This window comes from Mesoplodon mirus (assembly GCF_964341445.2).
Source record: "Mesoplodon mirus genome assembly, chromosome: 17".
In the NCBI taxonomy this organism is placed as follows: domain Eukaryota; kingdom Metazoa; phylum Chordata; class Mammalia; order Artiodactyla; family Ziphiidae; genus Mesoplodon; species Mesoplodon mirus.
The window spans coordinates 8,320,291-8,340,160 of record NC_138993.1 but is presented as its reverse complement, the minus strand read 5'-3'; the positions used below and the strand labels follow the sequence as shown (position 1 = coordinate 8,340,160).

The 19,870-nt window shown below is 40.7% G+C and overlaps 1 protein-coding gene across 5 annotated transcripts in view; it reads right to left on the bottom strand.

The window, feature by feature from the left end:
• Positions 1 to 19,870, bottom strand: part of RXFP2 (relaxin family peptide receptor 2) — a 99,044-nt gene that overhangs the window by 8,812 nt on the left and 70,362 nt on the right. For 4 of the 5 annotated variants that reach the window (XM_082602269.1, XM_082602273.1, XM_082602270.1 and 1 more), the window contains 9 exons: positions 19,251 to 19,322; positions 18,111 to 18,182; positions 15,141 to 15,212; positions 13,209 to 13,280; positions 9,839 to 9,910; positions 9,660 to 9,731; positions 7,215 to 7,286; positions 3,473 to 3,702; positions 2,449 to 2,859 (listed from right to left, as the gene is read on the bottom strand). In XM_082602269.1, the coding sequence (XP_082458395.1) occupies positions 2,449 to 2,859; positions 3,473 to 3,702; positions 7,215 to 7,286; positions 9,660 to 9,731; positions 9,839 to 9,910; positions 13,209 to 13,280; positions 15,141 to 15,212; positions 18,111 to 18,182; positions 19,251 to 19,322 (1,145 nt within the window). The remainder of the gene's footprint in view (positions 1 to 2,448; positions 2,860 to 3,472; positions 3,703 to 7,214; positions 7,287 to 9,659; positions 9,732 to 9,838; positions 9,911 to 13,208; positions 13,281 to 15,140; positions 15,213 to 18,110; positions 18,183 to 19,250; positions 19,323 to 19,870) is intronic. The other variant, XM_082602271.1, reaches the window with a different exon arrangement.

Sequence of the window (19,870 nt, the reverse complement as noted above, 5' to 3'; positions counted from 1 at the left end):
GGTATAAGGAAACTGTACTGTCCTGGCAAATTTTCTCTCGATCTAAATATATTCTAAAATAAAAAAATTATTTAAAAACTATATATTCTTATATTTTTTAAGCAAAAGAAGGGGCCCTAGGACTCCATCTCTCACAGATAAGCTATGTATATGTAGATGATGTTTATGTGTGTGTGCTAAACCCTTGTAGTGACGCCCACACCTTAACTGTAAGATCCAGCCATGCCATAGTTCTTTTTTTTTTTTCCCACACCATAGTTCTTTTGCCCTTTATTTGGGCCTGTTCCCTGGCTGTGGGTCTCTAGCTCCTGGAACACGACCTCTGCCTTCACTTGGCTAATGTGTCCTCATCCTCTGGGCCTCCGTTTGGATTTATTTCTACTGGGATGTCTTCCCTGGTCCTCAGATCTGGGGCTCCTAGAACATCCTGTACTCCTCCTTCGTGGCATCTGTCAGCCTGTGACGTGAGGATGTGTTTCCTTGGCTTCATTCTTCTTTCTGGCTGCAGATCTGTGGGGCCAATCTGTTTTTTCTCCAGTTCCCAAAATAGTGCCTGGTCTATAGGAGGTGCTTAATAAACCCTGTTTGAACCAATGAATGTACAGTAGTGTGTGTGCATATGTGTGTGTGAGGGACAGAGGGTTTCCACGAAGTGTACCTATGCCAGGAACGGCTTACAACATTGTAGGTGTGCCATAGCCATGAAAAAATGGCTATCAAACAGGGTTTATGTGAGGAGTATTATTAAAATGGTACAAATAAAGTGTTTTCTTTTTCAGAGGAAGAAGAGAAGGAATAGATGGAGAATAGCTGGGAGTGGTGGTTAGGGCCATTTTGTGATGGGCTTTAAGTGACTAATTTAAACTTGACCTTGGTTGTAGGGAGTTCCTGAAGGTCTCTGAGCAGAAGATACTCAGTCCTTTTGGTACTCAGGTAGTGAACAGATAAATAGGAAAGAGAAGACCCCAGAAGCCAAAAGACCAGTGAGGGCTAATGTAATAATTCAGGGCAGAGGTCATAAGGCTTTAAGCAAAGATGACAGCAGGAGGTAGAGACTGGAAGAAAGAGAAGACAAAGGTGTATTTCGAGGGAAAAGCATTTGATGAAAAAGAAAGGATGAGGACTTCTCCGGTGGCACACTGGTTAAGAACCTGCCTGCCAATGCAGGGGACATAGGTTCAATCCCTGGTCCGGGAAGATCCCACATGCCACAGAGCAACGAAGCCCGTGCACCACAACTACTGAGCCTGCGCTCCAGAGCCCGCAAGCCACAACTATTGAGCCCGCGCGCCTAGAGCTCGTGCTCCACAACAAGAGAAGCCACCGCAATGAGAAGCCTGCGCACCGCAACAAAGAGTAGCCCCCGCTCACCACAACGAAAGCCCGCACACAGCAACGAACATCCAAAGCAGCCAAAAATAAATTAATTTTAAAAAAAGGTAACGAGGGCTTCCCTGGTGGCGCAGTGGTTGACAGTCCGCCTGCCGATGCAGGGGACACGGGTTCGTGCCCCGATCCCGGAAGATCCCACATGCCGCGGAGCGGCTGGGCCCGCGAGCCATGGCCGCGGAGCCTGTGTGTCCGGAGCCTGTGCTCCGCAACGGGAGAGGCCACAGCAGTGAGAGGCCCGCGTACAGCAAAAAAAAAAAAAAAAAAAAAAAGGTAACGAATATTTAAAAAAACGAAAGGATGATGGAGCTTATTGACTTCTTAGATGAGGGGACAAGATGAGAAGGGGGAATCGAAATGATAATACTGCCCTAGTTAAAGAGGGGACATGGGAATGGCCTTAGTTTTAAGCAAGAGAGATACCTACTAGACAATTTTAAGTCTTTTTAATCTTTAAGGGCTAAACTTCTCATTCATTTGTAATAGAGAAGGCGGCGTTTTCTTTTCTAAAACCCTTAATTCTCCCTCTTTAATTAGGGAGAATTAAGAAAACTAAAAAGCAAAGAGTTTTATTAAGCACCCCTTCCGTTGCGGACTTTGGAACTGCATTTACAAAAGGTAATAAACCTTCCTGGTATTTCCATTCAGATAATCTCCTGCTAGTCAGTTTCAAGAATTTTATTATTATTTATTTAGCTCATATCTAGACTGTAAAAAAATGAGTTTAAATAACTTGGTAGCGTCACAGGACAAGGCAGTGAACTAGAATTCCTCCAGCTCACTGTCACTTTGTATGAACATGAAATCAAAGGGCCTTATAGATAATAAAAAGATCATTCAGAGATCCTGACAGTATGTTTTTGGTTTCCATACTAAATCTCTATAATAAAAAATTTAATAAAACCTCCTATAAATACACAGCAAGGACTTTTCTTTAAAAAAGGAAACAGTCTTGACTATATTGGTTTACTTTCTGAAACAGAGAAATATGGCTTTACTGAAATCCATGGTATTGCTACAAAAATAACGTTTGTCCAGCAAATGAAAAATATAATTTACCTAGGAAAATTCCAAGAGAATACCCTTTGCTTCCAATATCTTCTGTTTGATCATAATAAAGTGGGAAACATACTCCATTTTTTCCATAAAAGTTTCCAAAATAATCCTCCTTCCAAAATGGAATCACAGCTATGAAAAATCCCACAATCCAGATGCAAATGAGGATGACCAAGGTCTGCCATTTTCCAGGACGGATGTTACTGAAGGGAAAGACAACGGCCAGGAACTTCTCCAAAGTCAAGTACGTCAGCAAGAGGACGGAGACCTCGGTGGACAGCATGGCCAGGAAGCCCAGGAGGCGGCACTGTAGGCTCTCCATCCACAGCAACGCGTACTTCTGATACTGCCCGCGGTATTTTAGATCAAAAAAGCCAACGAAGAACAAATAAACACCCATCAGGCAGTCCGCACCTATTGAAGAGTCACAGAATGTATGTTGGTAGTTCCAGCATCTCCGTCTTAGTTTTCTGATTTAGGTCTGCTTCCTTCTTCCTGTATTAAATGAACTAACGTAAAACCTACAATAGTGCCTAGAAGCCAATGGACTTCAAAAGGTGTACTATTTCTAAAGTACTACACTGCATCTTTGTTTTATAATTTTGAAAAAAATGGTGGTGGGGAGATAATTTGCGAGGGTATGGGAGGGGGTCTAGGTTTTAGACAGTAAAAAATATTACTAACATAGTTAATAAAAGGAATAATTTTCTGGGCTTGAGGAGCATGGATGCTATTGTAATTGAAGGTTAAACAAAACATAGTTCTGTAACCCACAACCTGTCCTCTCCTCTATAATCCATCCCTTAACTCATCGGCTCCCTGTTACCCCATTTCGAAGACATAAATCACTGCAGATTCATGCAATCCAGAAAAGAGTAGCGAAAGAGAACAACAGTACCTTCATACTTTAAAAAAATTGCCCAGCATATATAATTCATATTAAACGCCATCTGTTGAATGCCAATATAATCTAGAGCACAGCTCTCCGAAGATATACTTAATTCATTTATATAGGAAACATACTTACAGCAAAGGATTTTGATGGATGTAGCATGGGTCATGTTTTCAGCTTTAATGAAAGATCTCATGCCAATGACAAAAAGATTTCCAAAGCACGTTAGAGAAGCTATAACCCAGACAAATATCCTGAGGATATTATTAGCCAAGAGGTCCTCAAATGAAGAAATGCCGTCAGTCAAGGGCATACATATTCGGACATGGGAAGCATAGGAGCAGTATCGAAAGTTTTTGAAATAACTAAAGTCAAAGGGAAAAAAGAGTCATTTAAAGCAATGACACAGAAACGACAGTTGCAGTCCTATTGGGGCTGCAGCTGTGTTAGGTATGCGGCTTCACTAGGCTTGGTTATTTTTGTTTAGTAGTGATTATGTAATTACAGAATTCTTCATTAAATATTACATTACTCTAGGCAGTGTTCTTCCTTTAAAGGTGAAGAACCTAAAGAACATAGGTATCTGATGTGGCTTGTCCGCGGTGAGTCAGGGGAGGAGATGAGAATGGGAAATCCCCAGGACTCTACTTTTCCCCATCACATTGGGTGATTCTCTAGGGTATTACAAGAAAGTAGATTGTCACTGTTAAATTGATCTTTAGCAAACATTCAGGGGCTTCGGTTTGGGATATAAGGGACCCACGGAGTAGCTCACTAAAAACATTCCTGTCTTGTACTTAGTTTTAAGCATATTCACTTAAACTAGCCTTCTTTTCCCTGATACAGGCTGGAAGGGAAGGTCCCTGAGACGAGATAAATTCCGTCTCATTGAAGTGAGGAGGAGAAGCAGCTGCTTTAAACACAGATTCCTTAATAGGGCCTGGAAGGACTTAAACCATTTCTAGAGAAAAATACAGGCCTGTCTGTGATCAATGTGTTTATGGTCTAAGTGTGTGGAATCTTGAAGGGTTGGAATTGGGGAGATCATTTGGTTTACTGCCATTCTCCAAACCTGTTATGTTTAGGATTTTCTCCCATAAAACTCATTTTATGTTTATATTCGTTCACCACCTCTTTTAGTTCTTTTCTCTTCATCTAATATTGTTTTGTCATCTCCCCATTCAATTGCTAAACTAGCAAGTTAAAGAAAGTTTGTTTATATTTTTTTACATTTACATGTGTAGATAAAACTGCTTTGGTAAAAAAAATTCCATTGGGGCTTCCCTGGTGGCGCAGTGGTTGAGAGTCCGCCTGCCGATGCAGGGGACACGGGTTCGTGCCCTGGTCTGGGAAGATCCCACATGCCGCGGAGTGGCTGGGCCCGTGAGCCATGGCCGCTGAGCCTGCGCATCCGGAGCCTGTGCTCCGCAACGGGAGAGGCCACAACAGTGAGAGGCCCGTGTGCCGCGAAAAAAAAAAAAAAAAATCCATTGGATACAATTAAAAGAGCAATGAACTGTTTTATTTTAAAAAGCCAATGTTCTCAACATATGAATACTATATCCTCTGCACTTTTTTAAAACTTGTGATGTTCAATATAATACAACAATTTAAAAACATCTGAAAGATAAGGTACAGCATGGTGATTATAGTTAATAATACTGGCTTATATATTTGAAAGTAGCTAAGAGAGTAGATCTTAAAAGTTCTCATCACAAGAAAAAAAAATTTGTAACAATGCGTGGTGATGGATGTTAACTAGACTCATTGTGATGATCATTTTGCAATATATACAAATATTGAATCATTATGTTGTACACAGGAAACTATAATGTTGTATGTCAATTATATCTCAGTAAAAAAGTGAAAATAAAAATAAAGTAGAAGAAAATTTGAAAAAAAAAAAAGAGGCAGGGAAAAAAAAAAGAAGGCTTTACTTTGCCCCAGCTTCCAGGCCTCCCATGATTGGACCCCTGGCTACCCTGATCCGCCTCAGCACTTCCCTTCCGTGCTCACTCCAACCAGACACGTCAGCTCCCTTCTAATCCTCGAAACAAGCCAGGCTAACCCCCTTCTCAGTGCAGTGCTTTTGCTTTTCTCTCTTCCTGGAAGGATCTTCCAGGAAGAATTCTCTCCTTCCACTCAGGGCTGCTTGACTGTCACATCTCTGACTTCTAGGTGAACTACCTACATCCTCCTTCCTTCCCTTTATCTTGCTATACTTTTCTTCCCAGCATTTCTTAATGATTTATTTGTTAACTAGTTGACTTCCTGGTTCCCAAAGCTAAACGGAAGTTCCGTGAGGCAGACACTTCTCTCTCCCATTCATCCCTGTGTTCTCCCCGGCATGAGGGAAGTACTCAACAAATACTTGTTAGATGGCAAATGAATGATGCACGATTTAGTGCTGGGTATATGTCACACAGAGATACTGAAGGCTATCCCTGCCCTCAAGTAGCTTACGGTGGTCCAACCTCTCCTCCCACTGGGACCAGGGCACTGGTTGGCGGGTGGACATGTTTCAATAAACGATGGGCAAGGAAGATGGAAGAAGAATCACTAGGTCACTTAGTAGGGAAGTAACTAAGTCCACACATTTTCTGTTAATTGTTGGCTCCTTCTTGACCTCAACCTACGGTTCATATTTAAAGCAGCAGCTTCTCCATCAAGCTCTACAAAGGTTGAATTTCTCTGTTCTAAGGAGACTTCACATTCTGCCTGCAGCAAGGAAATGATAGCCTCATGAAACATTTATCTACTAGAGCCACAGAAAGAGCATTTATGAAAACCATGTGGATATACATCAAATACTTGTCTTTGGGTAATCACACCTACTGCATAGACATAAACAAAATATTCTCCCAAAAGGTCACCTTCACACCAACCATTTCAGCCCCTTGCTGATCCCAACTTGATATCTTACATCGAATCCTCCCTATTTTTGTGGATAATAATGGTTGATTTTTGAAGTCATGAACACATTAGATCACACAGTTGATAAAGAAATGATCATGTCATAAACTCCTATATTAAGACAACTTACACAGTGCACTTTAGCCAAATATATTAACGTGACTTATCAGAACTACTATAAAGATTAATTACCTCCGTTTTGCAGTGCACTCAGTAACAGAAACAACACCTGGAATTTATATAGCAACTTTCCTCTTAAGGGCTCAAATCTTAGAGTAGCTGACTGCTCACTCATGTGAGGTGAATTAATGTTTCCAGGTCTCCTGAGTACCATTAGCCAGTGACTTCATCTTGTGTCATATGTGGCATTCTGGTACCCTAATCTCTTATTGGGCCTCAACTGGATAAAAAGCATGTTTCCAGAGAGAAGTGTCATTCATGTCAGCACATCATAATATTGAGCTCTATTTGAACAGGGACCAAAGGTGACAAAATTAAAAAGTTCTCAATAAAAAGACTTTTCTTGCATAAAAACACATTGCAGGGGCTTCCCTGGTGGCGCAGTGGTTAAGAATCCACCTGCCAAGGCAGGGGACACAGGTTCGAGCCCTGGTCCGGGAAGATCCCACATGCCGCAGAGCAGCTAAGCCTGTGCACCACAACTACTGAGCCCGCGTGCTATAACTACTGAAGCCTGCATGCCTAGAGCCCATGTTCCTCAACAAGAGAAGCCACCGCAACAATGAGTAGCCCCCACTCGCCACAAATAAAGAAAGCCCACGCGCAGCGATGAAGACCCAACGCAGCCAAAAATAAATAAATTAATTAATTAACTAAAAAAATCCACATTGCAGTGATACATCAGACAGTTTAAAAGAGAACATCAGCAACATTTCACCATGCTTTCTTCCCCATCGGCAACATTTCACCATACTTTTTTCCCCATTCTTTCATACATACATACATGTGAGAAAGATTCTTCATGGGCTGAAACATTTGTGTGTTTATACTTGGAATCTCTATCCTTTCCAGGTCTCTGGAAAATATGCACAATAGGTTTCATGTTTTTAGGATTTAACTTTTAAATCATTGTACTCTTTGTCAATCTTAAAAACCATGCTTCAAAATCTTGTTATAAATTCAAATTAGGATGAAAATTTTACCATAAACTGTCTTAGAAAACTGCCATTTCTATTTATGCCTCCTGTAACCTGGAGCTGATTTATCACTTTCATATGCAGAACAACCTTCTAATAAAACACGTTCATTCATTTCTTTGATTTAAAAATGACAGTTGTGATTTGTATGATTGTGAAACTAACTGGCTCTGTAGTTTGATTTTATAAACCACAAAATATGAGTTAGAGGGTTTCAGACAGGACTTGATATTTTCAACCTGAGTTTTGTCAGAATCTGGATTTAAATACAGTAATTTCTTCCTGGCCTATGTATCTTTAAGGTAGAAAACCATGGAAGCAATAATAAAAGGAGCTCCGATTCAGGACAATCATTTTCTAAGACAACAGTGGGAAGCATAATTCCTGTAATTCCTCCAACCCCATAAAATGTCCACACGGGGCTCCAAGGATAACCCCTAACACTCCTCATTTATCCAGAAGCTTCTTCAAATATGGCTTCTTAGAAGACACTTTAGGATGGCATGAATTAAGGGAGTCTGCCATGTTCTCAGGAAACACAGACGGAAAGAGGATAATCTAAAAAGATAGAAACCTTTTGCTTTTTAAAGGCTTATTTTGAAAGATGTTTGATTCTCACTCAGCTTCTTTTGGGCAAATCTGAATAAGGATTTCTGGACAAGGTTCTGAGTTTTCCTTTGCATATTGAGTCCTTTACAGAGGACCTTGGTGGTCAGAAATGAGACTTAGGGAACAATTCTACCACTGAATCATCACAGGGCCCCTCCTGCAGGAAACTCTGGAGTCCTTTTTAAAGGATTCCGCCCCCCCACTTCTTTCTTTTGCTCTCTAGCTTCTCCTGAACTTATCACAATTTTACCATTACATGGATTATGTGATTATTTGATGAATAGCCTGTGGTTTTCAAAAGAGCAGAGGCTACTTACTATATACTGAGTGCCCAAGACAGTGCTATGATTAAGTTGGTGGCTCATAAATGTTTGTAAAATAAATGTGTAAATGAATCTTTAGAGAAAAGAAAATGAGACAATAAAGAAAGAAAAGAAATGAAGAAAGGGAAGTATGGGGTAAATAGTTACTACTTTGACTTTTCAGAAAGGCGTGATGTGTAACTTGATACTTTGCCTTTCGGAATTCAGTACGTAGTGAGTGAAGGGAAGATCATTTTGTCCACATCTTCTGGCTTCTTGAGAGCAGGAACCAAGTCTTTTTCATCACTGGATGTTCACTAATATCTATGGAGAATCTAAATCTTGTATTAATTTCCAGCAGAAAACTATTTAGCAAGAATAAAAAATGATATTAAGGATTGGTCTTTGGAATTAAATGAAGAAAGGCTTTGGGCTGGGAGGAGGTAAAGTAATATGTACTCTGTGGGGAAAAAAAACCCAAACTTTAACCAACGATGGCTATTCATGGGAGAGGAATTGATGAGGTTCAAAGAACAACTGGCAGAGTTCTTGGCACCATTTAAAATCTAGTATGTTTGAAATTTTAAAATACTAAACAATATTAATTGTCTGAATGTTCATATTTATGGGATAATTTTTTCTTTGCTGATTGAAAAGTAAAAAGCATGCTCTGAGGACTGATATCAAGTAGACTATTGTAGGAAAGAAGAAAGGGAAAAAGGGAAAAAGTAGAGAAGTCTTATATAATCTGTTATTTTTTTTTTACCGACTGCTTAGTAACAAAACTATTGCAAATTTAATTCTTTGTGAAAACTGTAAGAGATTTTTCCATGTGAATCCTGTTTTCAGGAAGGAGCTATATGTAGCTTCAAACACAGAAATGGTCTTTACACACACTGAATGGTAAAAAATGAGATTTTGTTGTCATTCAGTACATACTTGATGGTAATCATGATATTAACAACTGTCTGAGAATGCATGCTCAAATGAAAAGCCCTCCTGTGTGTCAAATACCTGTTTAAAAATAAATGTGGCTGGGCTTCCCTGGTGGCGCAGTGGTTGAGAGTCCGCCTGCCGATGCAGGGGACACGGGTTCGTGCCCCGGTCTGGGAAGATCCCACATGCCACGGAGCGGCTGGGCCCGTGAGCCATGGCCGCTGAGCCTGCGCATCCGGAGCCTGCGCTCCGCAACGGGAGAGGCCACAACAGTGAGAGGCCCGCGTACCGCAAAAATAAATAAATAAATAAATAAATAAATAAATAAATAAATAAAATAAATGTGGCCCTAGGTAAAGCACACACACTAAACTTATAATCAACATATGGTTACATTTGACTTACAGAGACTGAAGTTGTTTAAGACTTTCAAACTGGTTCTTGTGGAGATACAAAAGAGGATTGGACGACAGATTCCTTTTGTACCATTAGAAGGGAGGAGGAGAGAAGCAGGAGGATATTATTATTTTGGAAACTCAAGATGTTGCCATTTAAATCTGATGACTGTGGGAAGAAGGACTTACAGTTTTTGAAGAAGCTTCAGGTCTTTGAAGATGTGGGGTGGTAGCTCCATTATCATATTGCTCGACAGGTCCCTGTCGGTGACAGTGAAAACCCAAAGCAATTACATTGGAAATAAATGACATAGTTCTTACTCCTCACAACCGTCATCATCCCATTTGATGTAACAGAAAATACAATCCAATTTAACCAGCCTGATAGCTTGTTACCCAACAAAGTCACGTGAGGCAGCCAAATGGATATGTGTTCCATCACTTTCAGACAGGTGACATTTTGCTCATCCAGTTCCCATCTGGAATTTCCTCTCAGCCCCTCTCCAACACACTCCCAACATGGCTTCAATGTCTACTTTGATTAATTCCCTCTGTTTTAGGTACTCTTTGTACCTTCAACCATTCATTGTTTCTGTGATTCCTATTCGGTTCATGTATGTGATATCTTGTGTATCCAACTACATTAGAAGCTTTCTGAGATCAAGACCTATGTCTCTACTTATTTTGCATTCCAACTAAGAGAGTTTTGACCACATAATATCTGCCCAGATGATCTTGAATGGATAAGTTCACATATTTTTAGTCTACTTTTATATGGTACTTTTTTTTCAAAGAAATTGAGAATCTAGATCTAAATATAATAGGGCTGTCCGATCCAGAAAGAATTGCAGGGCAGTGTCCCTACAGAATGTGAAAAAGAGATTTGTCAGGATAAGAAGGAATCAGGAATCTTGAAGGGTCCAAAATATCCTCTGAGCCAGAGAAGATGTTAAAAGTGAAACAGATGTGAAATCGCCTAGGAGTCAAACAAAAGATCTTTTCTATTTTTGATTTTGTGGTGCTCCTGATGTATATATGGGAGTGACAAATAACTAGGACTTAGTTCTTTCTCTAAAAAAGCTTACAGTTAGAGTAAACAACTAGATTGTGAAACAAAAGAATGAAACAAGTGTTATTACACAAGTACAGATGAAAAACAGAGGAAGGAATCATCAAACTTGGCCTGGGAAATTAGGAAGCGTTTGAGCAGAGTTTGATGATTTTTACAGGTGGAGTCAAAGAAGAGCAGATTTTCAAGTGAGGATTAAGCAGGACCAGAGAAACAGATGCTTGGAAGTCAGTGACATCTCCAGGAATCAGCAAGTCGTCCAACGTGGGTGGAGGATAGAAAGGATGGGGAGATGTAGAGGAGGTGAGCCTGGAAAAGAGCCTGGAGACAAAATGGGAAGGCCATGAATGCATTCCAAGGCAGTATTTCCCAGAGTACACTTCAGGCATCAGAATCAAGGAAGATGCTTATAATAAGAGCACTTTCCTGGTGCCATTCCAGAAGTATCATACCCGAATCTCTGGAAGGGAGCCTGGTAACATGCATTTAAAGCCAGCATTCCTTGTGATTCTTCTGAACGTTAACATTTGAGAACTATGTCAAGGACTGTGCTTTGTGGCAGGCAACAAGGAAGGAGAATGTTAAACAGGACAGTCAGAAAATATGCTCTGGGTTATGGGATGATAATTCTGTTAGAAGAATGAAAGATAGGATGAAATGCCAGAGATTCAGAGGAAGGAGACCTGGCAGGAGGCTGTGACTCTGGACCGGGTGAGAGCTGATACGGGTTGAAGGAGGCACTGGCAGGGCTTACGGTCTGATAGGACATCAAGTGTAAAGAGAGTTAGAAGAGTTAGCCAGGCTGCCAGAAAGAATGCAGATTCCACGAAGATAGGCAAGCCTAGGGGAAGAAGCTGGCTGTGGGGTAACGGTCATCTGTAAATTAACTTAAACAAATAGATTTTGAGGGATGTCATGACATCCAAGTGTAGACAGCCTGCCAGCTGGTGTTCTGATCTGGTGCTCCAGATGCAAGGAGCACGAGTGGGTCATGGCGCAGAAGAAAGCCACAGGTGTGCACAGATCAGAGGGAGAGTGACAACAAAACAAGATGACGATGATCTCGTACACCTGGAGAACGTCCTGCAAAGTGTTACCTTGAAAAAGAAAGTACAGTCTTCTGTGCGGAAAGGACCTGAGTGGCCTCATCTAAGTGCTTATTCCTCCCCGGAAGGGGTTTGTGGTCAAGAAGGCACAGTAAAATTATCTAACATTTTTGTAAACTTAAGAAACGTAAATGCCTTGTTCAAGTTAATTCTACTGAGTTCTGAATTTCTTCTATCATACTGGTGCCATCTGGGTTGGAATGAATTATTGGTGGTCCTAAAAGAAGAAAGCTAGCATCTCTTATTTAGGCTCTTTTTTTTTTGGTGGGGGCAAGGGGTTGGCTTTGCCTAAGTGTAGTATAAGAGGAGGATTAGGAAAATGTTCAGAATGTGGACTCCACACCACTGTCTCCTTTAGTTTGTATAAAAACACACTCCTGTTTGTCCTGGGCTACTCCTCCATTCCACCCCCGTAACCCAAATCTGTATCCATCCTCCAAGGTCTGATCAGGAATGCCCCTGAGTGAGCTGTCTTTAATTTTTTTGCCATAGAATGATAATATTTTAGTTCTAATGTGGTGCTTTGCACATTACAGTCACTTAAATATTTGTGGATTTGGTTTATGATACTCATTCATTAGATTAAATTATCTTAATTATTTGTGAATTGTTTTTCAAATTACTCTTATTGAACTACTTTTCACAGTCCTTTCTGGATTTCAAAGCAAGGTATAAAGAATGGGGGAGAAGGTGATTAAGAAACTAATTTTCATTTTTTAGACTTCAGATCAGGAGGAGATCTCTACCCTAATCACCACTATTTGTAATGTAACAGACAATTTTAAATGCCAATGATACACCATTTTGCAGGTAGTGATGAATTAATAGCAAGACAGATGATTTTCAAAAGGTTTAGATCTACACAACATATATTTCAACAGAAAAACGTACGTGAGCTCTCTGAATATTTTGCAATGAGCCTCTTTCTAGACATTTCTATTTGCGTCATCTGCTCTGGATGTTATAATATCTTAAGGGATAATAAGCATGTTCATTCTTTTGTTTAGTTATAATTGATTAATATTATTTCAGTCATTTATTCATTCAGCAAGCATGTACTGAGAATTAATTGTACTCTAGACATTAGAGAGGAGAATCCCTGAGTTTAAGGAGCCATGGAAAACTCATTTACTCCCAAACACACATATGTATGAAATCAGTCAAAGAAAATAGGCAGAGAAATTAGAGTAGGCTAAATCCATATTAAGCCCACTGTCTGATTTTTAATTTGCTTTTAGGATAATGTTGGTTTTCTTAATTGATTTTGAATATCCAGTAGTCTACAGGATTTTGATTGCTACTAATGAAAAGCAGTCTCACTAGTCATTTAGATTTGTAATCCTGAAGAAGCAATCATATTTTCCCAGTAGACAATGCTACTTACAGTTCTCCTAAATTTTTTAATGAAGAAAATGTCTTCTCTGGAACAAAATCAATTTGATTTCTAGGCAGAAACCTGTAAGACATGGTAAGAGTCAGCATTGTTGATTTGTGTCTGCTGTAGTAATCAGTTCTCATTGGGAGATGCCATTGATCCGGGTGTAATTTAATAAGCCTCCTTTTTTTTTTTTTTTTTTTTTTTGTGGTATGTGGGCCTCTCACAGTTGTGGCCTCTCCCGTTGCAGAGCACAGGCTCCAGACGCGCAGGCTCAGCGGCCATGGCTCACGGGCCCAGCCGCTCCGCGGCACGTGGGATCTTCCCGGACCGGGGCATGAACCCGTGTCTCCTGCATCGGCAGGCGGACTCTCAACCACTGCACCACCAGGGAAGCCCTAATAAGCCTCCTTTGAAGTCTCAAAGCAAGGCATGTTTTGGTGTGGAACACAGGCAGGAGTTTCTTACAGAGAATGTATCCATATGCTCTCTCCAGGACATGCTCCCGTAAGGAACTTGAGGTGCTGAGTGTGGTTTACGGAGCTGCACTTCATTTGGATTCTGATTACTTTAGAAAGTGTTTCTTTCCCAACATACACACACGCAATGTCAAATTTGGACCCTGTTAATAATTCCGTGAAGGCTTTGAGAGGATCTCTGGGTAAGGCACATTCCTTATAAGAAGAAGTCCAGAAAAAGAGCAAAGCTTGAACCAACCCCATTTGGGCCACAAACAAATTTTTTTTTTTTTTTTTTGCGGTACGCGGGCCTCTCACTGTTGTGGCCTCTCCCGTTGCGGAGCACAGGCTCCGGATGCGCAGGCTCGGCGGCCATGGCTCACGGGCCCAGCCGCTCCGCGGCATGTGGGATCTTCCCGGACCAGGGCACGAACCCGTGTCCCCTGCATCGGCAGGCAGACTCGCAACCACTGTGTCACCAGGGAAGCCCCACAAACAAATTTTAAAATTGGTGGGGGAACAGTGATTTTACATTTCCTCTGTCTAGAAATGGAATCCTCCAGGACAAACGGCAGAAAAGAGGGGGTCGTCAGCTAACTACCTTACAGGGGTGTAAACAAATGAGATAATGAGTATGAAGGTGACTCAAAAGCTACATGGTGTTATAAAATAGGAGGCGTGGATGGTATTTGTTTATCTTCCAGTGTTCTCTCTCATTATCCATGAGACAAAGAATAAACTCTTTGCATCTCCTATGTGGGATAGTCTCTTTTCTTACTAAATATGCTAATCTTCAATCTGATTGATAAATCTGCAACCTGGCAACAGCCTTAGCTCTTAGTCTGTTGGAGAAAAGTGGTTAGATTACTACAAATGGATATGCTCTGAATTTTCTTTTCCAACCACCCATCCAAGCAACAAACATTACTAAGCACTTACTATATATGGAGAACTATGATTAAAACAAAAGCACATTCTTGTGTTTTTAAGCTTACCAGTGCAAATGTGCCAATTAACCGATCCATCTGCCTTCCTGCCCCCATAAAAAACACAGTCAGCAATCAGAATCACCAGTCAGAATCTTTGGCCAATCAGAATACATTAGAGGTTCTTCTCTTTAGAATAAAATTTTGTTTTCTTTAAAGAGAGAGACATCAAGTGATAAGTGTCATTAGCAGTAACCACTTTCACATACATTATCTCATTTCCTTGTTGACCATGGGGTTAGGTACGAGTTCAGCAGAGAGAGTGCAGAGAAATGATGATTGCCCTCAGAAAGGAGGAGGCTTAAATGGTTGGCAGCTAAACATAAGGCTTGGCCCTAGCATCCAAGTCAATAGATCCATGTGTACATTTTCTAGTACTGCAGTTTCAGACCAAGGCTGTAAACAAAACATACTTTAAAATTCCTTGCCAATATTTTCTTTCGATTTCCAAAGCTACTGGGTTTCCCCTCATTTACTGAATTACATTGTATACTTACAGCACTGTGAGTGAATCGCACGACAGAAAGGTGGAATTCGTAAGGTATTTTATTCCATTGCCTTCCAAATCCCTAAAAGGCAGGGAGGAAAAATATTTTTAATGTTTTTGCACAAATCATATGTCTAAAGGCAGTTTTTGGTGATATAACAGTTCTGAACTTTATTTTTACTTCATTCCAATTTTTAGGCTTTCCTCCTACTTATTGCAGGGTCAGTATAATTAATATTCTGCGTTTTTTCCCCTTCTAATTAGTGTTAGAACTTAATAAAATTGAGCGAAAGGGCAGTCCGCCATTTAGTGAATGTGTCTCTGTGCCAGATACCATGCTATTAATTAGCATAAAATTTGTACTATAGTAATAGTAACTCCCATTTATTGGGCTTTTATAGGGTCAGGTACTGTTCTGAGTGCATAATACACACTCCCACAAAGTTGGCATTATTACCTCCCATTTAACATATGAGGAATCCGAGGATCTTGGAAATTTACTTTTCTTCTGGTCACACAGCTATTGAGGGGTAGAACTGACCTTCTAACTCAGATCCATCTGAATCTAATGCCTAGACACTTAAGTCATGGCATCCTAGATTGCTATATTCTCCCCTCCCCTCCCCCAGGGTCAGGTGGATATTTGTGTCTCTATTTTGCTGCAGGAGAAACTCAGGCCAAACTATCTACCAAATACTGGATGCCAGAGTCAGGATGGTGAGTCCCAAGCTGTGTGAAGGAAAGTGCCTGCTCTTTCTACCTCCCTCCACGATGCTGATGCTGAGTGCAGTGCTGCTCCGAGAGTCCTGGGTCCCAGCATCATCTGGGAACTTGTCAAAATGCAGATTTCCAGGCTCCACCCCAGACCCACTGAATCAGAAACCCTAGGACTGAGGTCCAGCGGTCTGTCCTAAGTCTTTACGTTGCTTGCGCTGTACGCTGACGCTGGAGAAGCACTGGTGGAGAGCTTATGTTCTGCCAAGGTGAACCTTATGAGAGCAGCACCCACATCGTCAGGGAACAACCTCAGGAACACTCTGACATGGCCGCTTCCAGCAGCACCAAGGACAGAGAGGAATGGCTCTTCTGCCGACTCTGTTCATTCCGTTTACCGCTGGCTTCCTACAGGCTTCCCGCACACGACAATAGCTGTTTTGCTGCCTCTGAACCTTTCTCACATTCACGTTAATATCACCAGTTCCTTTGTCATTGCCTTTAAAATCCTATTTTAAAGCCATCTTGGAGGTCTTGCAGGAACTCAACTTTTTTTTTCACTCTTAAAATACAGCAATTGCAAATAATAAACAGTGTAGTCCCTTGAAAGTCCAAATATGGTTCAGTAGAATAGGGAAAATGTTTTTACATCTCAGAACACTTTGCAGTTGTGAGCAACAGTCCTAGCTGGTAGCAAGTGAGGGAGGAGAAGCAGGGCCAAGGCGGGGTTTTTTCTGCCTTTGAACTGGGGCGATTTGGGGTTGACCTCTCAGCTCTCATTTGTGATCAGCCAATCTTGCTAACGACATCTTTTCACTGAGTGTCTACTTTTTCCCTCGTGTCTGTGGGAGCCTAGAGTGAAAATGAGTGTCCCCAGAACCCAGGGCTTGGATGTTGCTTCCTGGTCTCCTCCTTGTTGCTGATGCCCATTTTGGGGACGGGATGGGTACAGGCTGGAGGCCTGATATTTTTCTGTTAATTTTACTCCTTCCTGTTGCTTTCCCATTGTGTGGATGTACCTGCTTAGTTTCTAAGTATTTTCCACTTATTCTTAATGAGTTTTATTCTCATGTTTTTCAGATCATCAATTCCCCCTCCCTTTGTTTTTTTAAGGCAGCTCTGCACGGCATGTGGGATCTTAGTTCCCTGACCAGGGATCAAACCCGTGCCCCCTGCATTGGGAGCATGGAGTCTAAACCACTGGACTGCCAGGGAAGTCCCATCGCTCCCATTTTTAACATTTAGCACGCTTACGTGAGACCCCCATTGCCTTAAAAGCCTTTTGATAACAGGTATGTAAATAATTTTTTTAAGTCAGTAAATAAACACAAGGTCATCTAATAGTGTTGTAACAAGTGAGGCTAGTTCAGAGAGGATCCAAAGCTGAGGTACTAAAATTTTATCATATTATGGGTATTGAGTCCCCTGATTTGACAATGGGGAGAGTTCTGGGGAGACAGTACAAACAACTGGCATTTTCCCAGGACAGGAAGTCGCTCCTGTGCCAATCCTGCCTGTCTCAGGAGACCGTGAATATGAACATGGTGGAATGGCAGGTAGTGGTGGTGAAACCAAATGAATGGTTTAAATGTGTATTGGTCGAAAGCTACCAAGGAGTGGAAATGGTTTAGCACATTCATTTACAGAGTTTTTTTTGAGCACTATTATGTGCTGATTCTTGTGCTGGGTATAAAATCACAGAATTTACTGAACGGTAGGGGATAAACAGGTAAACAGATGGTTCTATGATGACAGTGCCCTGAGACAGCGGTGCAGTGGGAGGAGGGGAGGCGTGGTGGAGGCTGTCCTGTTAATCGGGGCACAGAGGCAGCCACTGAACTGGTGGGTGTGTCAGAGACGGCTTCCTGAAGGTGACGCTTAAATTGATTTTTGAAGGAAATGTCGGAGAATAAAGAAGCAAGACCTTTCAAGTTGAAGGAACAACATGTGTTCAGGGAACTGACTGAAGAAGCAGTAGTTTGGTGTATCTGAAAGGAAGGCACAAGAGGAGAAGGGTCTGGCAAAGAGACCAGGTGGAGTAAGGGATAGAGGACAACGGGTCTCTGGTGCTAAAGTGGGAAGCTTGAACTTTACCCTCACACCTGTGGGGATTCCCCAAAGATGTTTCAACCAGGAAGTGACATGATCAGATTTTGGTTTTAGAAAGAAAAGCAGAGATGAGTTCTTTGTATAATTGTGAACTAACTTCAGGGCTAGTTTCCTGAATCTGGGTGAATAACAAATTAGCTGCTAAGTGCATACTCACATCCAGTTGAGTTGAGGCATTTGGGCACACATCTGCTTGGGAAGGGCTTCTAAGTAGTTATTCACCATAGACCTTTACACAAGAAGAGATTAATTAGAAACGAAATGATATGCCACTTTAAGAACAGTATTTTTACTATTTCCACAGTTTGGGAACTTGTATGCTAAAATCAATATATTAGGATGAAGAATATAAACATAACTACCTCTTCAAAATGGTCTCTAGATATGTGTGTGGCACGGATAAGGGAGCAGATGTCAGAGAAACTATGAATGCATAAGTGTGATACATAACCTAGGAATAAATATGAAACAGTTTGACTTTATGAGATGAAACAGAAGTATATACTGGGTAATAATTTTGAAGTTCATGGTAATTTTCCTTGTAAACTTCAAATCTGCAATCATTTCCAGCATCATACATCCAAAGTTGCATTTTAAGAGAAATGTTAATCATTTACAATATTAAAAGGCCACATTGGAAACTGCATTAAATCTAAGAAGTGATAGTGGGAGGCATTTGGGGAAGAAAACAACTCATGAGCATGTTAAGCTGCATGATTAATTTATGATACTGTGGTCCCTTTTCACAAATGGAAAATTAATGATGCTATATGATCAAGTGTAAAGGAACATAATAATCCCCTGCTGATAAATCATCCCAGTATATTAATAAACACTGAAAATGTAATTATGAGAAAAGCTTAGTTGCTAAGACAAAGATTTTGGAATTTTCAGTTACTCTTGCTGGACAAAGACACATTTTCCTTTGTTAAAAATGTAGTTGGAGATTAACTCCTGGAAGACTCTAACAAATTTAAATGTAGTAAGGAGATAAAAATGAATACTATGTTTGGTGAACCACTGCAAATAAAAACATGCCTTAAAAAAACAAAACAGAACATGCCTTAGGACTAAAGGGAATTAAAGGAGATCAAAAGGAATTGAACTAGTCGGCTTAAAATATACCATGAGCCATGGACAGGAAGTAGCAAAAGTAATTGTGGTTTGAAATACAGGAAAAGTTTTGACTAGTATAAATCTTAGGGGGCTTGATTTTCTTAAAGCTCTTTTTGTAAGCTAGTTTTAGATGTCATTGCAATTTATAGACAGATGGATTGAAAGGTAGATGAATACTTACAGGAAAAATAAGGAATTTAATCCAGTAAACAACCGCTGTGAAATTCTGGTTATGGGATTGTCATCTAGAATTCTGACAAAACATATCACAAACATTTCCAACGTTACTAGCGAAATTAAACCAGGAAGAAATAAAAGGCTGTGTCAATCCTGTCTCCCCCCAACACCTGCTCTCCTCCTTCCTGTCTGTCCACACTTGGCTCAGGGATCTTCCCAGAGAGCTTTCCCTTCACCCCATGGCTGGAGCAGCACTTTCCTCCAAACCCCCATAATCCCCATCCCAGGATTTATCAAGTCCCTTTGGACTTAAGAACCTTCACCTCTGGGTTCCTGCGTCCAGACAAGCTGCACTTAGCTATTGGCTGATTATGGGCTCCATAAATGCTTTGACCTACTGATTGACTGAATGAAAAATGAATGAAAAAAATTCTTAGGAAATCACAAATGGTTCCTTGGTCTCACGGTGTTTAAATGATGTAATTAGTGGGGCCTAAGCAAACAAACTTATTAGAAGCTTTGAGGGTGAAAGACTGAAAAGACTTATAAATTCAAATCACTGTTTTTAATTCTATATGGTATTCTCCTAGAAAAAAACAGATAAGAGGAAATATGCCTTCTTTT